At 44.5% G+C, this 19,305-nt stretch overlaps 1 protein-coding gene across 1 annotated transcript; it reads right to left on the bottom strand.

Annotated features, from left to right (window-relative positions):
• Positions 1–13,823: 13,823 nt before the first annotated feature.
• On the bottom strand, positions 13,824–15,030 carry OR6Q1 (olfactory receptor family 6 subfamily Q member 1). The gene has a single exon (XM_012749958.2). The coding sequence runs from the start codon at positions 15,028–15,030 to the stop codon at positions 14,077–14,079; it is 954 nt and encodes a 317-aa protein (XP_012605412.2). The 3' UTR covers positions 13,824–14,076.
• Positions 15,031–19,305: the final 4,275 nt, after the last annotated feature.

The raw sequence follows: 19,305 nt of genomic DNA on the forward strand, positions 1-19,305 counted from the left end.
GTATTTTTATTATTATTTATAACTGACATGATCATCATACATATTTATGGGATACGAAATGGTATTTCAATACATGTGTACAATGTGTAATGATCAACTCAGCGTATTTAGCAAGTCCACATCTGCTTTTTATCAAAAAACATTTTTTATCAGCCGCACTGCTTTGTGCTTTGAGGGCAAGACTGGGTTTTTGAATCCTAGGTAGCAGTTCTCTCTGGCACAAAAGGATATGCTAGGTCATTTATATGGATGGATGGTGGGAAATTGGGTAGGTTCATGTTCCTAAGACCAGCCTATCTGTGAAACGATCTTAGGCAAGACCCATTCCCATACCTTGACTTTCACTTCCCTACCCTCCATAGAGTAACACAAACATGGAACGTGAGAAGACAGAGCTCTTTTCTTTATGAAATGTGCAGAGGTGAGGAGCCTCCCTCCAAGCAGCGGCAAGCATAGAGGAGGGAAAAATGTCCGCTGATATGGAGGACACGGCCCCCAACTGGCTCTGCTCCTGACCACTTTCTTTCCTCTCTCAGGTGCTCCATCACACACAAAAGGTTCACTTCACCACCAGCACCCAGGAAGAGGTCGAGGTAGTAGCAACCTTCAACATTGAAAACACCTACATCCTCCCAGACAAGACAGGACCAGCAGCCATAGTTAGACACTTTGACTTCAGAGCACCTTCTGGAAAAGAGCATCTGATAAAGGACAGTGCTATTGTCTGGGCAGAAGGACTCTTAAAGGTGAGCGCTGAGAACCAAGACCACATAACAAATACCTCCCACACTCTGAGCACCCAGGAGTATTTGTTATATTGAAGTGACTTAGGATACTTGGTCAAAAGGGGTGGATTGTTGTTTATACAACACTGAGGCTGTTCAAAAAATAAAACCTTCCAAAACCACTCCCTGCCTCCCAAAATAAGAGAAGAAAAATAATTAATGAGTAAATGGGAAAATAAATTATATGCAATTGCCAATTCAAGTTTACCCTGAGATAGCCAGCTCCAGATGCCTGAAGTTGCTACTGTTTTAGTCTTGCAACCTTATCTCAAGAAACAGACATTGGATGCTGAGTTTTTTAAACAGTGGAAAATAACCCCTGGAATCCCATTAGTCCTTTCCCAGACCCTCTAAGTATCTAAGGTCACCAGATGGGAGAATTCTAATTTAAGGGCAGCCACATCTCAACCATCATGTCTCCATGCTTCCTGTAGTTTTCTTCAACTCGTGTAGACAGGGTTAGACACTCCCTTCTCTGAGCAACTATAGCATTTTCCACACATCTCTATAATACGAGTAAGAAAATGAGCATAACGGCCATAATATTTTCTATCCCCATCATCAGTGATTTCAAATCAGTTCCTTCTGGTCTCACCTTGGTCAGGCGTGTCTTTTTTCCATTCCCACAACTAATACACCTCAACGTCCAAAGTCCCCCTCCCTGAGAGGAGGGAACGAGGTTGTTAATGAGCAAAGTTGCAGAACAGAGTTCCAGGCATGCAATTAGCATCATCGCTCCACAAAGGGCTGGCCGATACCTGCCAAGGTCCTCTCTCAGTGCTGCGGCAGATACCTCACAGCTCAGGTACTTACCCTGTCACTCACTTCTCCAGACCACGGAAGTGTTTCCTCAGGCCTTTCCAAGAAAATTCATTCTGCAAGCACGATCTGAATCTCAGTGGCTCTCAGCTTGGAGTGATTTTGCCTCTCGGGGTACAATGGCAATGTCTGGAGACATTTTGGGTTGTCACAACTTGGTGGGTATGGGGGTGCCACTGGCATCCAGTGGGTGGTGCTAAACATCCTACGCTGCACAGGACAGCCTCCATGACAAAGAATGGTCCAGCTCCAACGACATACATAACAAGTGAGATGTGCACCATCTGAGGGATGGTCATGCTGGAAACTCAGACTTGTGGGGGGAGGGGGGGAAAGGGCATTTATTGAAACCTTAAAATCTGTACCCCCATAATATGCCGAAATAAAAAAAAGAAAAAAAAAGAAACCCTTGAGTGGTGTTAAGCTTAGCTAGAGTTTGCAGTCTTTGTTCTGATTCACTATGGATGTCTCAGTCCTGTTGGGGCTGGGGGGAAATGAGACCCCTGAAATATAAACAAAGGGATTCAGTGAGCACAGAGTGAAGGAAGAACCCCTCAGTTAATACTTCAGAATGTGATCCTACCTCAGTAGCGTTTCTTGTGCACTCATAGTCCTGGTCACTGTGATACGGACTTCACTCACAGCATCTTAATCCTCACACCATCTTCAAAATACATAGTATTGCTACAGGCTTGGGACTAGAAGTGTTTGGGATTTCAGATCTTTTCAGATTTTGGAATATTTGCATATACATAATGAGATATCTTGGGGATGGGACCCAAGTCTAAATACAAAACTCATTTATGTTTCATATATACCTTATACATATAGCCTAAAAGTAATTATATACAATATTTTTAACAATTTTGTGCATGAAGCAAAGTTTGTGTATGTGAGGTCAAGTGTGGAATTTTCCACTTGTAGCATCATGTTGGCACTCAAAAAGTTTTGGATTTTGGAGCAGTCCAGATTTCAGATATTCAGATTAGGGATGCTTAACCTGTATCCCCATTTTATTGAAGAGAAAACTGAGGATTAGAGAGGTTAAGTGCAAGGTCACTCAGCCTATAAATGGTAGAACCAGAATTCTAACCCTCAAGATTTCTTGGCTTCCCTCACCAGACTGTGAAACCTTTAAGAGTTTGTTCTGACTAAGGGCAGTGGCTTACGCCTATAGTCCCAGCTCCTTGGGAGTCTGAGGCTTGAGGCCAGGAGTTCAAGACCAGCTTGGGCAACACAGTGAGACCCTGCCTCTGCAAAAAAAAAAAAAAAAAATTAGCTGGGTGTTGTGGCACATACCTGTAGTCCTAGCTACTTAGGAGGCTGTAAAGTGGGCAGATCACTTGAGCCCAGGAGTTCAAGGCTGCAATGAGCTATGATTATATGATCATGCCACTGCACTCCAGCCTGGGCAACAGAGAGAGACCCTGTCTCTAAATAAAAAAACAAAAACAATAAAACAAAAAAAATTCTTATTCTTACCTACCTATTGCTGTTTCCCTAAATGTTCCCTGTATCAGATGTCTTATAGAGTATCTGATATATGGAATATATTGAGCAAGAAATAGAGGGAAGGGAAATAGGAATGAGGCTAGGAAAGGAAAAGGAGTTAAATGGGATTTAATGAAAAATAAGAAAGGAAGAAGGGAGGGAGAGACCCAGGAAGTGAGAATGACAAGGCCGACTCCTCCACGACCTGACTACACCGATGCGCGCAGTGTCCCCCGCAGTCTCCCCAGCGCTCTCTCCTCTCGTAGGTCCCCTCCTCGATCTGCAATGAAAAATGTCCTGTGGGGACCAGGTAGTCAGCCTTACATGAGGAGTCCAAATGCTGCTACCATTGCCTTCCCTGGCCCAGAGGAGAAATTGTGATGTCACCAGGTGAGAAGGGAAGCGGGCTCTCAGCTCGAGGGTGGCCAGCCAGCAGCTGGGGTGGGCCTCAGGTGAAAGCTCGTATCCACATCAAGGGATGCCTTAAATGGGAAAGGAAAGTCCAGGGCAGAGGAGACCAAAAAGATGATGTCAATGTGCCCTTCCCATATGCTACAGTAACGCCATTTGAGCCTGCTGCATTCACTCTCTCACCAACCATGAGTTTGTCCAAATCCTGTACCTAGTTTAACATTTAGCACATGGTGGGAATTCCATAAATGTTTTTTTAAAAAAATCTCCCAAGGACTTACTCTGTATTTCACTAAGATGTCATTCATTCAACCGATATTAACTGGCACCTACTGCATACAGCCACTGTGCTGGGTGCAGGGGTTGCAAAAATAAGGCATGGCCCCTGGACCCATAGAGCCCATGATGTACTAAAAGGAGAATGATGTTGCACCCCCGACACCTAGCACAGCTCTTGCCTCTCAATAAAGAAACTGGACTGCAAAGCGAATTCAATTGCTTTAATAAAAGTTCAAGCACTGAGCCATGAAAGCACAGTGGAACAATTAACCCTAATGAAGGGTGTGCAGGGAGACTTTTCACTAGATGGGGTGGCACGTGATACAGGCCTTAAACAGCATGCAGGGTTGCAAAGGCAATGAAGCATAATGAGACGAATTCAGGGAGGAAGTTAATGAAAGGCCCCGGCACGAAAGCACTAAGGAGCCGAGAGTGTTTTGAGTATACACTGTGATGAGAGGTGCAGGAAGCAGGTGGCCAGATCCTAGAAGGCCTCACTTGCCAGACTCAGGAGCGTGGACTCGACTCTGCAGAAGGTGGGGAGGGAGCCGCTGGATTCCTTAAGCAGAGAAGCAGCGTGTATTTCCACATGGGTTTGAAGGAGAGTAATTGACCACAGATGTACCGAAAAGAAGGGAGATTAGAGCGGGAAGACCAGGTTCAGAATCCAGGTAATTACTGAAGCCACAGGTTTGGACAAAGTCTCTTCTCACACTGAAAACTCTCCCTGGGAACGTAAAGACTTTGGAAATACCTTTGCCCTTTTTAAAAAGAAAAGTGCCATTAAATGCAGCTTAGAAGGAGCCACTAGATGCTGAAGAGAGGATGAAAGAAATGACAGATTAAGTAAAAATCCTTGGTCGTGGAGATTGGGAGGACGTGGAATCAAAGTATCTAGGAACACGGAGATATAACCGAATCAAGGAGAGAGGTCACATGAGAATATAGGACTGTTCCAGGGCTTCAGGTCACAAAATCTCTCCTTCAAATCACTGTGGAATGCACAGCTCTGGTGAGTTCTGCCAACGGAGTGGCTTAGAGAAGAGTGTCTGTTAAACAAAAGAGAGTCTGTGTCTACAGCAGGCATTCCATATACATTCCTTAACTGAAATAGGCTGATGGATGAATCAGTGAGCAAATTAATTAGCTGTGACCACAAATTATAATCTTGCCACAATGGTTGGTCTTTTCAAAGGGATGAAGCCTAGATCGGAGCCGGAGCTCCTGTAGGCTGTTGTCTCAGTGTGATTTCGTGATTGTCTGAGGCACGATAAGCTGCTGCTGTCAGGATTTCTGCCATCTGTGTCTCTGGCCCTGAGTCCGAGGACATCAGACAATCTGGAAGGCCCATCGTAATGAGACCGAAATACACTGAGCCTGCTAGAAAAGCCATCACAGTCGTGTAACCGCTTGACCACGGGAAGGTTTCCAGAAGCCTCCCCGCTCTGTGCTCTGACCCAGTTTCTCTTTCTCCCTTCAGACAGTGCTGCGTGTCAGAAGTGCTCCGAGGACCAGTGGCCCAGCGTGCGACAGAGCCCAGGATTCCCCAGAACCCTCCACTTCTTGTCCTGTTGTGAGCCCCTTGGCAGGGTGCTGGCCGTCTGCACTGCCCTGCTCTTCCTCCCTGCCCTGGCCACGCTAGGCATCTTCATCTGGCACCACCACACCCCCGTCGTCTGAGCCAATAACCGCCAGCCCAGCTACCTCCTGCTGCCCTCCTTGGCCCTCTGTTTCCTCTGCCCCTTCCTCTTCATTGGCCACCCAGGCCCCTTCACCTGTGCTGTGCACCGGGCAGCCTTTGAGGTCACCTTCACAGTCTGTATGTCCACTGTGCTGGCCAACACTATCGTGGCGGTGGCAGCCTTCCATGCCACCTGGCCAGACACCCAGATTAGGAAGTAGGCAGGGCCGGCTCTCCCTAGTACCGTCCCATCGTCTGTTCCCTGGTCCAGGCAGCCTTGTGTACACTCTGGGTGACCAGATGGCCCCCACAGCCCGTGAACTCCACAGAGCCCAGGCCCACGGTGACTGTAACGTGTGGCGAGGGCTCCTTGGAACTGTCCTACACCATGCTTGGCGACTGGGGTTTTCCAGGGCTGCTCAGCTTGCTGGTGGCCTTTCCCGCCCGCCGGCTGCCTGACACCGTCAATGAAGCGAAGCATATCCCTGTCAGCATGCTGGGCTGCTCCTGCGTCTGGGTGTCCTTCATCCCCGCCCACGTGGGCGCCCGTGGCAAAGGCACAGTGGCCGTGGAGGTCTTCGCCATCTGGGCATCAGGAGCAGGCCTCGTGTCCTGCCTCTTCTTCCCCAAATGCTACATCATGCTTCTCCTCCCTGGAAAGGACATAAAAGAACAAAGGTGTAGCCAGCACCATCTCAAGTGACAGAGATAGAAGTGGAGCGGAGGAAGTGCCGCTTTCCCAGGGATGCCTTTCCCGAGCTTCCCACGGCGGGGACACTCTTTCCCCTGAGCTCTGTCACGCTGGTCTGAACCCCTCTTGTCACTGAGCAGCTTCTATTTTATATTCCATTCTACCAGGGGGAGATGAGGCGTACTTGCAGATAACATTGTCCTTGACAGAAGCATCTGGTCTGATTCATTCCGTGTCCCCTCAGCACCCAGCCAGGGCCTGGTGCAGAGAGGGGACAGCATGTGTCTTTGCTGAGTGACTGAATCGACTTGTGCCAAGTCAGCATTGGAAGAGACCTTCGAGTGAGGCGGTGAGCTAGAGTGGCTGAGTGGAGCTGGACAGACCTGGTTCAGATCCTCCTGGCTTCTTCATTTTATAGCTACATAAATTTGGGCCGGTTACTTGCCCTCTCGACGCTCCAGTCTGCTCCAATACACAGTGCGACTGACTAGGCCTCCTCTCCAGGTTGTTGTGATGACGAATCAAGAAAACGTGGGAATGTGCTCAAAACACACACTGAACACTCAAACGGTGGATATTTAAAGTCCTCCATCCACTCTGTCCTTTTACAGATAAGGGAACTGATACCCAGCGAGGGGACCTCTTTACTCAGGATGTCATTGTCCAGAAGTTTAGAGTCAGACGAACAGGGTTCAAGCCCTAGCTCTGCCACTTAGTTAGCTGTGTGACTTTGGACAAGTTACTTAGCTTCTCTGTACCTCAGTTTCCTCATATATGAAGGAGAATGATAATAGCACTGACTTCATGAAATAAAGGAATAAATGAATTAATATTTTTTTAAACATTTATAATATAGTTCCTGGCACACAGCAAGCACTAAACAAGTAATTGTTAAATAATTCAATAAAATGATACAAAGTGGGAAAACCTAGATCTCTTGATTCATTGCAGAATAACGGAAACTTTTATGAGACCCTTAGTCCAAGCTGGGTCCTGGGAGGGACCTTCAGAGAGGCTAAAGCAGCCTCCTTACAAGCCAAGAGTTTGTGATCTAACATTTCCAGTGTGGCCTGATTGGAGTGGACTAAATGTACCTATTGTGAAACAGTTTTATAAGTAAATAACCTGCATCTTCTCTGGCTAGCCACTTGTTTTTGAGTAAATGAGCACAGGTGATAGGTACAGAGCCAATAGAGTGACCACCAAAGCAAAATCTGCTCTGAATGAAGTCCCTCCACTTCCAGAGTGTGGTGATGCTAATGAAGCCCATAAAACATTGGCCGAGGGTGGTGGCTCACACCTGTAACCCTAGCACTCTGGGAGGCCAAGGAAGGAGGATCAATTGAGGTCAGGAGTTCAAGACCAGCCTGAGCAAAGTGAGTCCTCGTCTCTACTAAAAATAGATAAAATTAGCCAGTCGTGGAGGTGCACACCTATAGTTCCAGCTACTCGGGAGGCTGAGGCAGGAGAATTGCTTGAACCCAGGAGTTTGAGGTTGCTGTGAGCCGGGCTGATTCTACAGAACTCTAGAATGGGCAACAGAGTGAGACTCTGTCTCAAAAAAAAAAAAAAAAAAATCTCACAAAATATTGAGCATCAGCTAATTAAATGATAGTGTGCTTGGGCTGCTCCCTGGGGAGAGACAGAGCTTACTGGTGCTACTCAGAATGTCTCAAGGTATCAAGGCATCCACATTTCTGGGCAATGAGACCCATTTTAAGTTCCTGCTAAAAGGGATTGAAAAAACTACCTTTCCAAGGCTGGCCAAGGATGTTATTTGAACCAATGAGAATGGAGCCACCAAAGAAAACAAAGATATAAAGAAAACTCAATTTAGAAAAAAAGGAGCCGTAGCATTCTACAGCCAAAGCCAATGTTTTGATAAATATGTCCTAGAAATGAACCGCTAAGGACTTGGCATGTGAAAATGGAAAAGCAAGAGACTAACAAAAGACTAAGAACCCTGAAAAATGAAACAGGAATCCCAGCACAGGTGCAAGGGACAAGGACAACATGGCACCAGAGAAGAGAGTCCAGATGGGCCCTAGTGGAGAGTCCTAGACCAGAGCTTTTGGCAAAGGTTATACAATAGTACACAGAAAGCTGTAGAGTTCTGATTTCAGAATATAGATCCAGTCATTCTCACCAAGCCCCAAGTCAAAGGACCTTCTCCAGGGTGGCTACCAGGTAGTTCCTACCTAACAAGTCAATATCTTAGTACTCAGAATGGACAAAATAAGATAATCAGCACTCCTTATGAGTTCTATCTTAATAAGCCTTGTTTATTCAGAATTACTCCCTAAGACATTCTCTGGGTACCAACAAAGTAGTATCTATAATATGTTAGGTTAGCAGTGTGCGTGAAGTGAATATATTTCACTCTATAAGTAGATACACCCCCCCCTAAAGAAGGGGGGTGAATTCCTTACTTACAAAATTACTTACAAAAGTAAGGAATTCATGAATTCCTTACTTACAAAAATATGCATTTTTCTCAAAATGATTTATTTTACAATTTTTCTTCATTGCAGATTGATCTGCCATTAACAGTGGCTTTAAAAACACTTTAGCTATCAATATCTACACATATCATGCACCCTAGATTCTGGTAGGTGATTTGTTTCTTAATGGAGTAATTATTTTGATTTTTTAATATAAATAATCATATTTACAAAAGTGGGATTTTTTATTTGGTTTTATTTTTAAGACAGTTTCAGTCTGTCACCTTTGCTAGAGTGCAGTAACATCACCATAGCTCACTGCAACCTCAAATTCCTGGGCTTAAGCAATCCTCCTGCCTCAGCCTCCCCAGTAGCTAGAACTACAGGTGCGTACCACCACGCCCAGCTAATTTTTTCTATTTTTAGTAGAGATGGGGTCTTGCTCTTGCTCAGGCTGGTCTCGAACTCCTGACCTCAAGCAATCCTCCTGCCTCTGCCTTCCAGAGTGCTTGGATTACAGGCATGAGCCACCACACCCAGCCAAAAGTAGGGTTTTTTTCCACAGTTTAGTTTCTTATATCAGGTTCTATGAAAGCAAGAGTCACTTTTACCATATAGGATTTTTTCTAGAAGTAGGCTTCAGAGTTTTTACCATTTTATGTAATTTGTCTCAAAGATATAGATTTATTCTTCAAGAAGCTCAAAATGGTAGGCTTTGCTGACACTTCCCATATAGTTATTCTTAGAGTAGTTCTTAAAATCAAGAAAATATTCCCTGTGCTTGCATTTGAATTCTGTCTGCTACAATAAATGAGAACTATGTAACCCAGCATGTTTCACTTTCTTTCTATCAGTCAGAAACCTAAAAGTCTAATTCATTTGTGTCCATATCCACTCAGGTCAGGCACCATAAGTCTACATGCATATACCTCAGAGACACTGTGGGTTGGGTTTCAGACCACTACAATAAGTAAATATCAACAATAAAGCAAGTCACACAAATTTTTAATTTCCCAGTGCATATAAAAGTTTATGTGTCTATTAAGTGTGCAATAGCATTATGCATGATGTCTAAAAAAGAGTGCATACCTTAACTAAAAAATATTTTATTGCTAAAAAATGTTAATGATTATCTGAGCCTTCAGTGAGCCTTAATCTTTTTGCTGGTGGAGGGTCTTGCCTCAATGTTGACAGCTGATGACTGATCAGAGTGATGGTTGCTGAGAATTGGGTGATTGCAGGCAATTTCTGAAAATAAGACAACCATGAAGTTTGCAACATCAATTGAATCCTCCTTTCACAAAAGATTTCTATGTAGCATGCGATGGTGTTTCACAGCATTTTACCCACAGTAGAACTTCTTTCAAAATTAGAGCCAATCCTCTCACACCCTGCTGCTGCTTTACCAACTAAGCATATGGAATATGCTAAATCTTTTGTTGCAATTCCAATAATGTTCACAGCATCTTCACTAGGAGTAGATTCCATCTCAAGAAACGGCTTTCTTTCCTCATGCATAAGAAGCAGCTCCTCATCCATTCAAGATTTATCACAAGATTGGTGCAATTCAGTCACATCTTCAGGCTCTGGTTCTATTAATAATTCCAGTTCTCTTGCTAGTCTCACCACATCTGTCATTACTTCCTCCACTGAAGTCTTGAACTCCTCAAAGTCACCCACGAGAGGGTTGGAATCAACTTTTTCCAAACTTCTGATCACGTTGATATTTTGACCTCTTCCCATGAATCACCAATATTATTAATGGCATCTAGAATGATAAATTCTTCCCAGAAGGTTTTCAACTCATTTTTCCCAGATCCAACAGAGGAATTACTATCTATGGTAGCTATAGCCTTACAAACTCTATTTCTTAACTATTAAGACTTGAAATTTAAAATTACTACTTGATCCATGGACTATAAAATGGATGTTGTGTTAGTAGACATGAAAAAAAAAAAACATTAATCTCCTTGTACGTCTTCATGAGAGCTCTTGGGTGTATTATCAATGAGCAGTAATATTTTAAAAGTAATCTTTCTGCTAAGCAGTAGGTGTCAACAATAGGCTTAAAATATTCAGTAAACCATACTGTAAACAGATGTGCTGTCATCCAGGATTTGTTATTCCATCTATAGAGCAAAGGCAGTGTAGATTTAGCATAAGTCTTAAGGGCCCACAGATTTTCAGAATTTCAAATGAGCATTGGGTTCAACTTTAAGTTATCAACTGCATCAGTCCCTAATGAGAGAGTCAGCCTGTCCTTTGAAGCTTTGAAGCCAGGCATTGACTTCTCCTTTCTAGCTATGAAAGTCTTAGATGGCATCTTCTTCCAATAGAAGGCTGTTATGTCTACATTGAAAATCTTGTTTAGTATAGCACCCTCCATCAGTGATCTTAGATAGATCTTCTGGATAACTGGTTTCAGCACTTGTTGCTTCACCTTGAGCTTTGATGTTATAGAGATGGTGTCCTTCCTTAAATCTCATGAACCAACTTCTGCTGGCTTCAAACTTTTCTTCTGCATGCAGCTTCCTCACCCCTCTGAGCCTTCATAGCATTGAAGAGATGTAGGGCCTTCCTTTGGATTAGGCTTTGGATTAAGGGAAAGTTGTGGCTGGTTTGATCTTCTATCCAGACTACTAAAACTTTCTCCATATCAGCAACAAGGCTATTTCACTTTTTTTTTTTATCATTTGTGTGTTCGCAAATTTAATTTCCTTCAAGAACTTTTCTTTTGCATTTACAGCCTGATTAACTGGCACAAGAGACCTATCTTTCAGCCTGTCTCAGCTTTCAACATGCCTTCTTCACTAAGCTTAATCATTTCTAGCTTCTGATTTAAAGTGAGATATGTGCGGCTTCTCCTTTCACTTGGACACTTAGAGGCCATCGTAGGGATATTAAGCAGCCTGATTTTAATATTGCTGTGTCTCAGGAAAGAGGGAGGCCCAAGGAGAGGAAGAGAGACGGGGGAGCAGCGGTCGGCGGAGCAGTCAGAACACACACATTTATCCAGTCTGCCGTCTTATGTGCACATGGTTCGTGACTCCCCAAAACAAGTACAATAATAGCATCAAAAATCACTGATCATAGGTCACCGTAACAGATATAATAAGAAGTTTGAAATATTGTGAAATTAGCAAAATGTGACACAAAGACACAAGGCACATGCTGTTGAAAAAAATGGCACTGACAGACTTAGCACAGAATTGCCACAAACCTTTAATTTGTAAAAAACACAATCTCTACAAAGTACAATAAAGCAAAGCACCATAAAATGAAGTATGCCTGTATACTCCCATTTCATTCAGGCAAATTCTTATATTTTTTCTTTTTTTTAATTCAGTTTCCTTGTTTTTTTGTTTTTTGCAGGGTTTTTTGTTGTTGTTGTTGAGACAGAGTTTCACTCTCTTGCCTTGAGTAGAGTGCCGTGGCGTCACTGTAGCTCACTGCAACCTCCAACTTCTGGGCTCTAAGCAATCCTTCTGCCTCAGCCTCCAGGGTAGCTGGGACTATAGGTACATGCCACAACGCCCTGCTGGGGGTTCTTTCTTTCTTTCTTTCTTTCTTTCTGGTAAAGACTGGGTCTCACTTTGGCTCAGACTGGTCTCAAACTCCTGGGCTGTAAGCAATCCTTCTGCCTCAGCCTCCCAGAGTGCTAGGATTACAGGTGTGAGCCACCACACCCAGTCTAAATTCTTATATTTGATCCTGAAAGGTTCTCACCTTTGCATTGTTTTTGCATCTTGCAGTCATCCGAAAGAATTTAAAGCACATTGCTGATACAATCTTCAATAAATGAAATGACTTTCAAAATGTGTGGTTTGTGCCCTCCCTGTTAACTATGGAAACACAATAGCTCAGATCCTATTTGCAGACATTGAGAGACATCATAATGTCAGCTGCTCATTATTGGCCAGCTGAGAAAATATCATCTCAGAAAATCTGTCCTTACTTTCAACCACCAAAGCCAGTCCCAAGCTCAACATTTTCCTCTTTCATATACTACAGTTTCTGGAATCCACATTCAAATGATAATTATAAATGTCTTTAAGAACGCAGCTATCCACCTCTTGTATTTTCCTGGATAGAGCTGGAACCCATTCTACTAATTGAAGTATCCCAAGAGTGGAAAAATAAGTAGCATATGTACTCACCAGCAAATTGGTTTCACTGCTCAACACCTAAGTGGATACATAGGAATAATATTTATCAGGCAGATGGGAGGGGGGAGGAGGGGATGGGTATATACATACATAATGAGTGCAATGCACACCATCTGGGGGATGGACACACTTGAAGCTCTGACTCTAGGGGGGAAAGGGGGGAAGGCAACACACATAACCTAAACATTTGTACCCCCATAATATGCTGAAATTTAAAAAAAAAAAAAGAATGCAGCTATCTATATGAAGGGAACTACTTAAATTATAATAGTCTTTTTACACTTTACTTCAAAAGAGCTGACACTGCCATAGAGATCTTCTTAAAACCAATGTCCAAAACACCAAATGATATAGAGGGAGGATCAATCTATATTTCAATAAGAAAATGTGGACACAAAAGAGATTAAGTGCACCTGAAAAATCAGCTCTGATTCTGAGGACTTAGTCTGTGCTGAAAACTGGTGGTTGTCTACCAAAATTTGTCCTCCTCTTTTTCTATAATAACCAAATCGCAGCTGGGCACCTGGCTGCCCAACTATGAACTATTTCTACCACGCTTGCTATTAGATGTGACTTATGGCTAACTCCTCACCAAAGATGTGAGTGGAAGTGACTAGTGCTACGTCTAGTCAAGAAACCTTAAGGCACAGGGTATGTCTCCTCTGTGTTCCATTCTCAGCCTTCTTGCCCACTAGGACCCAGCGCTGGCCACATAAATAACAAGAAGGCTCTATACCAGGGGTCAGCAAATGGTCTCTGCTGTAACTACCATACTCAACTCTGCCTTGTAGCACAAAAGCAGCCATAGACAATACACAGGGGTGCGACTGTGTTTAATCAAACTTGACTTATGGACACTGAAATTTCAATTTTATAAAACTTTCATGTACCATGAAACATTATTTTTTCAATTTATCTTCAACCACTTAAAAGTGTAAAAACCAGTCTCAGCTCACAGCCCATTAAACAGTTAGTGCTGAACAGGATTTGGCCTGCAGATCTTTGCCAACATCCTAGGGGATATTGACCCTACAAGAGGAAAAGAACTTGGATCCTTGAATGCCTTTTGAGCAGAGCCACCAACCAAGCGGGAACATTCACCTTGGACTCTTTCCAGAAAGATAAAATCTCCTTCATTCTTTAAGGTACATGATAGTTAAGTCTCTCTTGTTACAGCAGCTTAACATTTTACTTTAACTTATGCATAGTCCATAACTCCTGACTACTCGGGCCACAGCTCTTGTCCTCCGTAGCCCTCACCGCCCTCCTTTTAAATACCCAAGGCAAGGAAACTGAGTCCCCCACTGCCTCCTCACTGTCCCTTCCAAGACTTGAAAGAAAAGACCCGACCCAGAGCTCCCTTCACCTCCTTGTTCCGAAGACTGTAGATGAGAGGATTGAGCATGGGCGTGACAATGGAGTAGAAGATGGACACCACTTTGTTGAAGTTGATGGAGGAGGTCACCTTGGTCCTGACATAGATGAAGAAAAGAGTGCCGTAAAAGAGGCTCACGACAGTCAAGTGAGCTGCACAGGTGGAGAAAGCCTTCCGGCGCTCAGCAGCCGAGCGGATGTGCAGCAGCGTCCAGACGATGTTGCCGTAGGACACGGCAATGACCGTAGAGGAGGCCAGAAGCACAGCCAGGGATACCAGGAAGTCCACCGTCTCCTTCAGGGTGACATCTGAGCAAGACAAGGCTAGCAGGGGTGAGGCATCACAGAAGAAGTGGTCAATGACATTTGGGCCACAAAATATCAGTTGAGACATGAGGTAGATGGGCAAAATGGGTGTGAGGAAGCCTACCAGCCAACAGGCAGCCGCCAGACGGATGCAGGAGCCCCAGGACACCAAGGCTCCATAGCGGAGAGGCAGGCAGATGGCCACATAGCGATCGTAGGCCATGGCGGCCAGTAGGAAGCACTCAGTTGCCCCGAGGAAGGTGAAAAGGAAGAGCTGGGACAGGCAGCCGGCATAGGAGATATTTTTTCCCCCATTCACCCCAATAAAGCCAGCCAGCATCTTGGGCACTGTGATGGATGTATACCAGATTTCAAGGCAGGACAGGTGTGTCAGGAAGAAATACATGGGTCTCTGTAGCTGGTGGTCCAAGCCCACCACTAAGATGATGGCCAAGTTCTCCGCCAGGGTGAACAGGTACATGGTGAGGAAGAGTGTGAAGAAGAGGAAGCGTGCTTCATGCACCTCCGCAAAGCCCACCATGACAAACTCTGTTACCTGGGTCCAGTTTCTGGTATCTGGCTGCATATGTGGGAGTGGGCACTCAGCAGACTCATAGCCCCATCGGTGATGAAGGCTCAGGGAGAACCTGTGAGGATGGCGGACTGAAACACGTTTCACTTCAGAAGAGGAGAGTGAAGTCAAGACTGTTCCTACACTCAAAGAATTTGCAGTCTGGTCCAGGCACCATGGCTTACACCCGTAATCCTAGGACTCTGGGAGGCCAAGGCAGGAGGAACACTTGAGCGCTCAACACCAGCCAGGGCAAGAGCAAGACCCTGTCTCTACTAAAAATAGAAAAACGAGCCAGGCACAGTGTCATGTACCTGTAGTCCCAGCTACTCAGGAGGCTGAGGCAGGAAGATCGCTGGAGTCCAGGCGTCTGAGGTTGCAGTGAGCTAAGATCATCCCACTACACTCTAGCTGGGGTGACAAAGCAAGACTCTGTCTCAAAAAAAAAAAAAAAATTTGCAGTCTGTGAGAGCACAAGAAAACAGACAATTCAATACAAAATGAAAAGCACTGGCTAGAAATAAGACAGGATATTATGGGAGGAAATAGCAGGGAAGCTCAACCAGTCTCAAGATATCTTCCTGGAGGGGGGACTGTCTAAATCTGGAACCTGAAAAGGAAGTATAAGTTAGTGAGACAGGAGGTAGAGAAGTACAGAGACAAAGCAAGTATAAAATCTCAGACACCATAAAGGAACTGTGCACTTAGGAAACTTCAAGGAGAAACAGTTTATCATAGAGGTTAAGAGCTTGGCTCCCCCAGCAAACATAGCAGGCTTCACATATAAGAAAATCTGGCTCAAACTAGAAAAAAGAAGAATGAAAAGAAAAAAAAACAAATATAAGAGAATCTAACAAATGAAGTTGTTGCAAAAAATTAAATTAGATAATTCCTGTAAAGCACATAGGATCATGTTCAATAAATATTAGGGGGGAAATCTTCCTGTAGACGTCTCCTAGAATAAAGTACGAAGGGAAGATGACTGTTGCTGATCTCAAGGAGTAGGCTGGGATGTCATCAAGAAGGGCTGGCAACCAAGTTCAGGGAAAGGAAAGAGCTGCATTTCAGTCTGAGGGTCACAGGAGGCTGGAAGAGTTAGAAGCAAGGGCACAATGCTATGCTTTTTGCCCTTTGCATGGGGCATGTTTGGAAGAGAGTGGGATAGGAGGCAGGAAGGCTGGGTAAGGAGGTTGTTGCAAGGATAGCCTGGAGTGATGGTGGCCTTAACTAAGGAAATGCCAGGAAGCATGGAGAGTGAGCATAGCTAGCAAGAGGACTGCGTTTACATCCAACATGGGTTCAAATTCAAGCTCCAACATCAATTTGAAATATATGACCTTGGGCAAATCACTAAATAATCCCATTGTTTAAAACAGATAATAAAAAAGAAAGTTCCAAAGAGATGACTTCCTATCTTGTTTTAGAATTAAATGAGAAAATATAATGTCTCCCTTACTGTGGTGGTTTTAAAACACAGCCCCAAATTTTTGGAGACTCTTCCCATATAAAACTGGAGTCTGTGGCCACTGCCCCTGCATCTGGGCTCTGTGACTGCTTAACAACAGAATAAGATGGAAGTTTCCGGGTCCAGGCCTAAAGAAACTGTCAATTTCCCCTTCCTGATTCTTGGAACCCAGCCACCATGGTGAAAGGACACCTAACAGCCAGCACCTATGAGCCAGCCAGGTAAATGAGCATCTGAGAAACAGGTCATCCAGCCACCAGTTGAACTGGCCAAGCTGACAGCAGCCTGCCCTGCTGAGCCCTGCCCACATTACAAATTTGTGAGCTAAATAATTGATTGCTGTTACTTCAAGCCTTTACATTTTGGGCTGTTTTGTTAAGCAATGACAAAAGTATTAAAACAACTACATACTGGTTCTGTAACCTTGGGCAAATTATTCACTATTTCTGACCCTTCTGGAGGAAAATAAATAGGGTTTTTGCCTACAGTCACAAATTCCTGAACTGGAATTTGAATCCAGGTTTGCCAAGATCTAAAGCCCTTGCTCTTTCCCCTATGAGCAATTAAGCAAGTTCCTTCTGGCCTCAACAGTCCATGATTTCCTGGCAACAAAAGCATGTAGAGATACAGAATTAGAATAAACAAGGTCAAAGTCTTCAGATTTCTGGGTGTATCTTCACCATGCCTGATGTCCTCGCAGTGGGCAGTCTGTAAATACTGGCTTCCTCTCAAATAATCGCGCTGTAGCCCCAGATACTTCATGCTTCCCTCAGTTCCAGGAATTTTCAGGACATAATCCACACCCATTCCTCCCCTTTGCCTTGGAACAGCGTTCACCCTTATAGGAGCCCTTCCCCGCGGGGATACGCACTGCACACAGACGCTGTAGAAGCCTGGCGTGACTCATTGTGTTATACACAAGATTCACCGTAAAGGTCTCTGAAATAGTTCATTGTTTTCCATAGTCATGGAGAGCACAAGATTTAGAGTCAAGCATATCTGAGATCAACCCCCGGCTCTGAAGTGTATTAGCTTGGTTGTCCCATCTATGCATTGTTACTCTGATTTCTGAAGCTTACTGTCCTTCCAGCTGTGACTCAAGTTTGCTAGTCCTTTCTTTGCTAGGAAGACTTTTCTCTCCCTCATTCCTCTAAGCTTGTATGCAGGTCAGGCCAACAAATGCACAGGCACCTGCTCTGTACCAGGAACCAGGGTGGATGCAGAGGGGCATCCTGGAACAGAGGGGGCACAGGGGGCCACATCCTGATGCCCCCAGCAACCCCCTGCCCCAGGGCCTGGAACAGAGCAGGTGCCCCCAGCATCCACCCAGGGCCTGATACCAAGCAGAACTGATATATACTTTCAGTTCACAGACCCATGGCTTAGCGGGAGGATGCCAGAACCTGTGGGGTTCCTATCAGGTCCAGATTAGTTACATTGAAAGGACCTGATTTTGTTACTCAAAAACTGCAGGACAGGTAAAGAAGTGGGATATGAGAGAGGGAAAGCAGAAGAGCCAGGGACTGCATTTCCACCCCCTTGCATCCAGTCAATGATACATTTCACTTGTGGGCTGAGATTTTTTAAGAAGCAGGTGCACCTTCCCTACCACCACCCGCCCCATCATGGAGCCAAATCATGGAGAGAGCCTGGGTCCCTGAGGAAAATGACTCATGTCTTCATGGAGCCGGGATCATCCAACCTTTTCTGCAGAAGGCTAGATTGTAAATAGTTGAAGCTTTGTGAGCCACAGTCAGTCTCTGCCACATATTCTTATTTGTCAGCTTTTTTGTTTCTTTGCAGCTCTTTAAAAGTGCAAAAACCATTCTTAGCTCCCGGGCCATACAAAAACAGGCTGCAAGCTGGATTTGGACCAAGGGCTAATAATTTGCCAATCGCTGTCTAGACTCACATTGTACTGTTACATGAGCAAAAATGAACACCATCTTATTGTAGTAAGCTACGGTTACCCTACTTGATGGATGCACATTCCACCCCTGCCACCCCTAAACCACCAAACTGTCCCCAAATTATCTGTTGTCTCTTGTTCTGCAGAAAGATGGGGGGACAGCTGATGCCCAGGAAAGTACAGGCTGGACACATGCAGGCAATTGCACCTGCCCAAAAGCCCAATGTGTCGTTATTGCTTTCCCTACCCAGATATCTGATTAGCAAATTACAAGAGGGACCTTCCTTGAGTTTCAAATGGAAAGCCCAGAATCCAAACTAAACAAGCCTGGGATGAGCTTGAATCTCCACCAGCTCCTCCTCCACTGCCTGATACCCAGTAGGCATTCTTTGATAGACTCGGAAAGTGAACTCAAGCTGTCAGCTGGATTGTATTGATATACTGAGAAAGCCATTAAAGAGGTTAAATGAATAAAATAATTGAACAGATGTCCCATTCCTTTATTTATTAATATGTATTAATTCACTTTTATTCATTAATGAGAGAGAGAGAGAGAATCCTACCCTTATCTAACCTTAGCAAATTTTGAAATCTATGGCCTTTTGAGCCTATTACTATACTTTGTTAAATTACTGATGTGGTTTGCCCATGGGTGCATGCCCTCCTCTTCCTCATCCAAGCATCCATCAGGGGGCCCCTGGGTGTCAGGCCCTGTACTAGGCATCAGGCTTCCAACAGTCAATGAGCTACGAGCCCTGCCCTTCAAGAACTGTCGTCTTTCGGGGGAGATGGAGAAGTACTCAAGGGTCAGGGACAGAGGTGTGATGAGTTCGTTATTACATGTCTGCTGGAACGTACCAAGAGCCAGTGAATCTAGCCTAGAAGGAAGACAGGACAGGTGAGATCAAGAACAATT

Source organism: Microcebus murinus, chromosome 4 (assembly GCF_040939455.1).
Source record: "Microcebus murinus isolate Inina chromosome 4, M.murinus_Inina_mat1.0, whole genome shotgun sequence".
Classification (NCBI taxonomy): Eukaryota; Metazoa; Chordata; class Mammalia; order Primates; family Cheirogaleidae; genus Microcebus; species Microcebus murinus.

Coding starts and splice junctions, on each gene's coding strand:
- OR6Q1 (XM_012749958.2), bottom strand. CDS start 15,030: ATGCAGCCAGATACCAGAAACTGGACCCAGGTAACAGAGTTTGTCATG.